The sequence below is a fragment of the Sipha flava genome, unplaced genomic scaffold (assembly GCF_003268045.1).
Source record: "Sipha flava isolate LNK unplaced genomic scaffold, YSA_version1 32_pilon_pilon, whole genome shotgun sequence".
Classification (NCBI taxonomy): domain Eukaryota; kingdom Metazoa; phylum Arthropoda; class Insecta; order Hemiptera; family Aphididae; genus Sipha; species Sipha flava.
This window is the reverse complement of record NW_020273018.1, coordinates 2,898,549-2,907,268: the sequence shown is the minus strand read 5'-3', so window position 1 is coordinate 2,907,268 and position 8,720 is coordinate 2,898,549. Positions and strand designations below refer to the sequence as shown.

The following is an 8,720-nucleotide window of genomic DNA, read 5'->3' as shown; positions in this document are numbered from 1 at the left end:
GAATTTTTTCAAGTGGAAATACATAAAATATTGTCACCATGTACAACTCGCTGGCTGTCACTAAAATCGTGCGTTGATAGAGTATTAGAACAATTTACTGTTCTCAATGAATATTTTAGACTGGTAAATTTTGAAGATCCCTCCAAAATATCTGAATTAATTTATAGTACCATGGAAAACTCCTATAGTATAATCTACCTCGAATTCATGTCATATTCACTTGGTCTCCTGACAAATTTCAACACTTTGCTTCAAGGTGAAGGGCCTCTACTAAATTTACTAAAATCTGAAATTGAAAAGTTATTGAAAACTATAAGTATGAATTTTATGACTATTGAGTATATAAGAAACCTTGACTCAATCATGACTGTTTCTCCTAATTTGTCACAATATTATCTTCCATTAAATTAAATTTATATTGGTATAAATGCTACTGATTCAATAACAAATTTAAAAAACAAAAATGTTGTTAACTCAAATGAAATATTTAAGTTTTTTAAATCATGTCAAGAGTTCTATATAGAATTTGTAGTGGACATAAAAAAAGATTTGTATTTGACGACCCGCTGTTTGAATGTATAACCATAACTAATCCAGCTTTAGTAAAACAATTCAAAACTAAATCATTAGCTAATGTATTAAAAAGATTCCCAGTATTAAATAATTTCATAGACAATGCACAAGAATTGGACAAGGAATGGAGAGAACTAGCACTCATGGAATTAGAACCATCAAATTCAAATGATATTATGGAATACTGGAGGAAAGTATTTTGTTTGAAAAATTCTTTAGGTGAGATATATTTTCCAAACATACTTTTTGTGATGAGACTCTTATTGGCTTTGCCATTTTCCAATGCATCATTTGAACGTTTATTCAGTGATCTTAAAAACATCAAAACTATGCATCGCAATAAACTTAAAACTGATTCATTGGTGGGGATTCTCAGGACAAAACATTCCGTTGTGGATTGTATTAGTTTTAAGCTTTCAACTGCAATGGTTAAAAGCAAGACTTGGGACTCCTCTAATATTAGAAAACAATAATGATACTATTTTTCTCTCGCGCTCAACCGATCGACGGACAACACGTTCGCTACGCCCGACGGCCTTTTCCATCTCGCTTTGCGTTACACACGTGTTTTCGACCGACGACTATTTCGACTCACGCGAGTCCTCTAGCTTTTTATTATTCATATGATTTGTTTTCATACCGCATAAAATATATACAATTGTTTATTATTCGAAACGTGGTGTCTTTATTATTATTTATTATTTTTTCATATATCGACGCCATAGCCTCTCATTTGTTTGCGGTGTGCGGATTGCACACCATCGAACCTTATCTACGTGCTCTGCGTTCTCGCCAAAATATTATATCTTAAGTCGTGATATTATCTTATGAGAATACCAGGGGAAATCAAAATGTACAGAAAAATACAGAGCATCCAACAAAAGAAAAAAAATTATTTTCTAATTTTGACTTACGAGGTTTTGCTGTGTAGCCGCTGATATCATACAATGAATGAGGTGATAACGATGGTTTACCTATTATAATTAATATATTGACCATTGGGTGCACCGCACCCAATGAATATTTTCAATGGGTGCTCGAGCACCCATGTACTTGGCGCCTATGTATGTAATATATATTCATAATATGTAATGTTAAAAGCCAATGGACTAAGATTTGCTGATAATACAAAGATCAAAGCCAATAATTTAGAAAGCGTCAATACACTGGTCAAAATGACCAAAGACTTATTTTCTCCAGTGGGAATGCAAATCAATCCATCAAAATCTTACGCAACTAATATCAAAAAAAGAAAGCTAGTCCCAAAAATAATAAAATTACTAGATTCTTCCAAAATTCCATCGCTCGATAAAAATGATTGCATTAAATACTTGGAAATAAATTTCAAAGATAAAATCATTTTTGATCAGAAGCAATTTCATATAAATCTAGAAAAGGATTTTAAAAACCTTTTCACCTCTCCTCTTCTAAAAGGTGACAAAAAAAAAATCAACATTTTGAACCAATACGCCTACCCGAAACTTATCTACTTACTGCAAACAACATTTGTAAACCTTCTATAACAACCATTTCTTAAACGTGTAAACATGCACATACGAAAAATTGTTAGAGAGATATGTGGACTACCAGTTGATACTCCCATTACAGTATATTACAATGGACGCGAGGTTCGTGGCCTAAGTACGAGTATGCTGTGAAAATTTTGGGAAGCTTCATCACAACATCTAACTATTGCTCAAAAACTTTCTAAGATAAATGATTCACACCTAAACATGGTCTGAAATTGTACAGATGAAATAGTCAAATGCCGTCAACGCTTGAACGTAAGAGATCAAATTGTGCAAGATATCCGTTCGGAATTACGAGCAGGTGAATTTAATAAATGGAAGCAATTATTTCAGAGAGGTATAGACGTTGTTTGGTACTACAAGTTTACCCTAACTAATGCTTGGATATCAATTAAAAACGGCTTATCAAGTGGAGAATGGACAAATGCGATAAAAGCGTCGATGAACTCAATTTCAAAATTAGAACAGAAAAGGTCCATCCTCTATATACTAAGAACATGTTTCGATTTCTTAGTTAATTTTCAATCGCTCGCGTTGGTGGGTTAGGTTAGGCATTTGCACATTATTAACTCGTTATGTTGCTCGGCCTTGTACCGAAATTGACCAAGTTATCGCTCATACACTAATTTTATTCACTGTGTCAAGTATACAGTGTGATCCCTTTTAAAGGTAACACTAAAATATTCTGTCCAGTGACATCGAATTGATATGCGGTTTTCAGGAAGAGATAGAAAAATGTCCAAATACACATTTTTCGATAGTTTTAAAATTGTTAACTCTTTTATTGTGCACATGCGCATCACAGCTTGCATTTTTTTCAATAGCAACACTTAATTTTAACAACAGATTTGGATAGACCGACATTTTTTAAGATAATTTGTACCATTTTACCATAGCTCTAAAACCAAAATGGACTAAATGACAACGAGTTTAAGTTTCGATTAATATCACAATATTTGTGTCATGAATGTGAAAGAATCAATGAACTCTGAAAATTATAGAAAATTTGATTCAAATAATTCAAGCCATGTTATAATCAATTCGGAGTGACATTAAAAAACAAAAAAACGATAATTTTCATTTAAAAAATGTAAAAAAATAATTAAATATAAGTTTTTAGAATTGTATTTAAATCTTATTAAATTAATTAAATATTTATTAGTGTACTCTTTTGTTTTAACTACATATTATATAAAATGATTGTATTGTGTTTATTATGATTATGTAAATTATTGAAATAATACTGCATGTACATTATTTATAATAATCATTATTCCATTAATTTTATTTATTGTTTGCTTTGTCAAACTTTATTGTTATTATATATTTAATACTTGCCGAGTAAAAGTAGGGAAAATTAAAATATGTAATATACAGTATTAGTGGCTATAATATTATAGCTATATGACTATTTATATATTTGTATTATTCCATCAATGAAACTGATAATATAAAATGCACACAGTTGTATTGGTGTTGTATAAAATTAAGAAATGAGACAGCAATAATTGTAGTTATTTGAAATATTGAATATGAATACTTACGAGTATGTGACGTATAACAGTAACGTATAATGACAACAATGTGAAGTTTAGTTATTGTTAATAGGTATATATAATATACATAAACCACCCATATATTTTTCTAGTCAAAATGGAATAATAAAATTTTTTTTATCTTTAATTTAATAATTATTAACAAAATTAAGTACTATTATGGTTTTAAGGAACAAATAAATAAGATTAAGTAATTACACTTATTTATTAGTATGTAACTCATTTTTATTATTAACAACTTTTTTATACATATATAAGAAAATTGTCAATGATAACTGTAACATAGAAATAATAAGCTATGAAAAATAATTTTGAGTTAGCGTTAATATTACGGTGTTTATATATTATATATTTTATTAGTGTAGTTATTTATCCCGACACACCACACACAGCCCCTGTCATTCACCGTCGTCACCCGTTACCATTCACTATGCTGTATAACAGTGTATACATATTTAATGTAAAAATACTAGTTAAATATAATAGAAACAATAATTCATCAATACATTTAAATTGACCATCGTTTTTTTAACTTTAATAAACAGGACCTTTTAGTGTCCCGAAGATTCCCTGGGGGACAAAAGGATGTATGGTCCTAACCTTATAGAAAATAGATTTCCTCATTGTTGATTTTTATTGATTTATTGATGAAAATTACCTCAATACCTATTCTGTGAAGCCAATCTGGATAACATTTTCAATTAAAATTTTTTAAACAGATTTACAACCTGAAAAATGTTAATATATTTGAAACAGCAAATTTTATGAAAATAATAAGACATGATGAATTTTAAACATGGATTTGTATTGTGATACATTTATTTCCTAACCTCTCCTGTTTTCTTAACTTCTTGTTTCCTTGTACATTTTTAACAATCTCATATAGTAATTTAAATGAATAAAACATAATTGTCATTCTTTTTAATGGTTTTAATATTTAAGATGAGTCATTTGTAAGAATTTAAATAGTTTATCATGGTTATATTTTTTTCTTATTTTATAATAATCTTTCATTACACATCTTAGTCTAGTCCATAAGTGTGTTGCAGTTGCTATATATACACTACAATTATATTATAAAATCTCAGTTGAAAATGAAATAAAATTTAAGTTAAATAAATAAATATTTATACCATCTGGTTAATGCCTGTTTGGTAAATTGTTTAATTATATGTGTAAAATGTATTGTTATTTACGTGGTTAAATTAATATAAACAGCGATACCTTTATTACAATCTTTATTGAAATTTAATAAAAAACAAATTTATTCTACGAGCACAATTTTGTTTCCTCAACTTGGATTATTTAAATATTTATTTTACGAGCAGTACGCATTAAGCATTGATTCAAGCGTTTTCGTGTACATAACAGCTAGCATAGTTGAACAAAATTCGGTGCAACATGATTGCCCAATTTTTCGTTTTTTGGCTCGACTAATTACACCACGATTGTGCAAAAAATGTGTAACACGATTGCGCCTCGATCCCTTTTTACTTAATAAAATCACAACACCATTGTGTACCAAATTACATGTGTATATATCATACTATGAATAATAATGTATGTATAACATGAAATAATGTATAGAAAACATACTTTCTATAATTTGCACTCAAACTATTAATTCACAAAATTCACTTTTTCCAAATTTAAATAAAAAGTTGATTGAATTAATGATAGTTATAATAATAATACCGACTAATGACTATCAGTAAAGAAAAAAAAAACAATTTTTAGTAAAAAAAATTTCGACTGTTGACCATGTTAGTATATACATTTAGCATACATTAATTTAGAAAAAAAATAATTTTTAACCAAGTCAATGATGATAATTTGTTGCCAGTCATAAGCCTGTAATAATTGGGATGGAAAATTGTGAATTAATAGCTATTAATAGCTATTAAGTTTGAGTGCATTTATATGAAAATTATATGTAGAAAGTATGTATTTTATACATTATTTTATGTTATACACATATTATTTGGTACGCAGTGGTGTTGTGATTTTATCAGGTAAAAAGGGATTGGGGCGCAATCGTGTTGCAAATTTTTTGCACAATCGTGTTGCTGTCAACAAAATTGTATCTAGATAATTATTCGAATAACTATTTATTAGGATAAAAAAATTATTCGAATGATTGTTTTACAAATTATTCAAATAATTTAAAAAATTATTCGTAATAACAATCATCGATAATTCCTATAATATAGTATAGTACTGAGTTATATAAATATATGTATATATTTATTAGAATTGTCCTTATTTTTCAATTTTATGAATTTTTAGCGGCTAATTCTAAATTTTTTTCAATGTATAAAAAAGCAATAATGATGAAGTTTAAGTGTCATAATATTATCTATTCCCAATGGGGTTAAAATTGTAAAAGAAAGGTAAATTTTCCTTTTTTTTAATGTACCATCTTAAATTTGAAAGTTGCACAAATATTATATAAAAACTATTATTATAGTATATAATGAATATTATTAAATATAACATTAAAATTCAAGAGGATACATTAAGAAAAAAAAAATTTACCTTTTCTTATAAAGCTTTAACGCCATTGGGCACAGATAGGGGACAACTTGTGACACTCAAACTTTTCCATAATTATTTTCTAATACATTGAACAATATTTAGAAGAGCCGATATCAATTTATATAAAAAAGAAAATATTATCTGTAGCTATGACCACCCTAATATATATATATATATATAGTATGTACATAAAAATAATAGTGCATAAGTATAATACCAATAATATCTATCGATGATAGGTACGTAAATTATTCGAATATATTGTTGATTGAATAATTGTGAAAAATCATTCGAACAATAGTTTATTCTAATAAAATGTTACCTAAATAATTACCTAAATAAATTGCATTAGTATAACGCCATGCTCTGGCAGTTAGGCACTATAAAATTGAATGCATAACGACGTGAAATAATTTTAAAAACAAATTACAACAAATGTTCAGGGATGTGAAATAAGTCCAAGTAGAGTTTGTTGAAATGTAAATTTTGTAGTGTCAACTTCACGTAAACTTCACGAGTTCAACACGATGACCAATATCGTATATTGCAGCACGTAAAAGTAATGCGTTTGTGCTTTTTCCGTGTTCTTAATTACAAAAAAACCTCAATTTTCAAAAATGGTTAAAAATGAAAAATTACCTTTCGATAAATTTTGAAGAAAGAGAGGGAGAAAGGAAACACGTGAATATCCTATTTTTGCTCTTTAAATTCGTGACGTTTTAGCGGAATCCATTTGTTAGCCCGCAAATCGGTGACTTCATTGATAGCACTGTTCCACTGTGACGAAATAGACTGCAGATTGAGCTTCTTCATTATTTCTATGAGACTATGCGACTAATCGATAAAATTACAATCGTTACAAAAATCGATTTAAAAAAATCGTGAAATTTCAAAAAAGTATTACTTGTTCTAATTTTTTGCCAACAACTATTAAGAAATAGCAAATATTAACTACGTATTCGTCTGATTTCTTACCAAGCGACCAGTTTATATAGTCAACTATAATTCGGGATGGTAACATATTCTTCATATATAACATGCCAATGAATCTAAAATTGTACAACGAACACATTTTATGTGGTCGAAATAAAAATTCTAACATTATAACTTAAATAAAAATAAGTTAATTTACATTTATAAGACATAATAAACATATTTAATTACAAATATAATACGATATGAAATAATGATGATAATAAATGTTAAAAAATAGATTAGGTACCCACTGACATAATTTTATAAATTTGAATTAAATGCTTTGAAGAACATTGTTAGCTGACATTAATAAATTATTATTAATTATATCTACGTGTAAAATCCTTTAGAATTAATTTTCCTTTCCATCATTTCTGAGTGTAATAGATCGTTGCATTTATTCAACAATTGTCTTTTAAAAGAGGCAGTCCTGGACCTTCTATCGTATCTTATCTTAATATTTTGCATTTTAGAACAAATAAATAAATAAACTGCAATTGATTCAGGCTTGGAAAACACCTAAAAAATATAAATGTATTTATTCTGTAGTTAAATTCAAAAAGTCAACCATAATATGTTGATCTGAAAACATTTTAAATACTTACCATTTCAAAGAGTAAGTTAATTGTATATTCTAAATGATCAACAGTCGTAATGTTGGACATCAATTCGTCTGTTGATGCCTCAACATTTATTGAAGTAACAGTGCTTATCAATGACTTAATTACAAAAAATTCATTCTGAAATAAAAACTTAAATGTTGTACGCAATCATTTAAAAACCAAAAGACACTAAAAATATGAAATTTAAGTTGTTAAAATATCAAACATTGAAATATATATAGCCTTACTTTTAATATAGTAGACGATTCAGTCTTTTCAAATGAATTTGTTTCGTAAGAGTTGATCTAAAAAAAGAAATTCCAATACATGAATAAAAAAAAATAATATATATCAGACGTGATTAAAATAACATTTTACCGTAGTCCTAATTACAATCGATTGACCTGAGTTCATCCTTTCCTCAAAAATGTCCTATAAAAAAAATTGTAAAACAATAAATACTTAATATCCCTCACAAAAATGAAAGATAAATGTATCTAAGAAAATTATTTTTCACTTTTAGGGTATCTAATATTGAAATCGTTGTTGATGAACTACTCGAATTTTCAGAGATTACCTGAGTTAGACAAAATTTAATATTACACATAGATTAGAAATAATCATTAGAATATAGAATTGTATATGTAAAAGACAAAAGAAATCTAATCCCAATCAAAATGATACCAATGATTCATCGAACACTGAGTTCTCTTCCGAGTCTTTAGTCAATCCAATGTTCATTTTATTTGTATTTCCTGATTTCACAAGAAATTGATTAGATTTTTGTTCAAGCACTTCATACGAAAATATTAATCTTAATTTCTTACCATTTGATGAGGTTGTCGTTGAATGGTTGTAAAATGGGTACTTAATTTCATTAGATAACCTCTGCAACGATCTATTGTTCATCGTGCATAAAACCGATGTGAATGTCCTCCGTCCCACGTACG

General features: G+C 27.9%; 1 protein-coding gene across 1 annotated transcript; it reads right to left on the bottom strand.

Annotated features, from left to right (window-relative positions):
- Window positions 1–6,883: 6,883 nt before the first annotated feature.
- On the bottom strand, window positions 6,884–8,720 carry LOC112686976 (eukaryotic translation initiation factor-like). The gene is made up of 9 exons (XM_025559473.1): window positions 8,598–8,720; window positions 8,455–8,525; window positions 8,288–8,347; window positions 8,149–8,202; window positions 8,019–8,075; window positions 7,774–7,908; window positions 7,503–7,687; window positions 7,098–7,242; window positions 6,884–7,027 (listed from the first exon to the last, which is right to left on the bottom strand). The coding sequence occupies exons 1-9, from the start codon at window positions 8,677–8,679 to the stop codon at window positions 6,884–6,886; spliced, it is 933 nt and encodes a 310-aa protein (XP_025415258.1). The 5' UTR covers window positions 8,680–8,720.

Excerpts from the sequence above, each read along its gene's own strand:
- LOC112686976 (XM_025559473.1), bottom strand. The coding sequence starts at position 8,679 with ATGAACAATAGATCGTTGCAGAGGTTATCTAATGAAATTAAGTACCCA. Across the intron at positions 8,526-8,597 it reads AACGACAACCTCATCAAATG|GAAATACAAATAAAATGAAC; the intron begins GTAAGAAATTAA and ends TTGTGAAATCAG. Across the intron at positions 7,909-8,018 it reads AATCGTCTACTATATTAAAA|AATGAATTTTTTGTAATTAA; the intron begins GTAAGGCTATAT and ends TTTTTATTTCAG.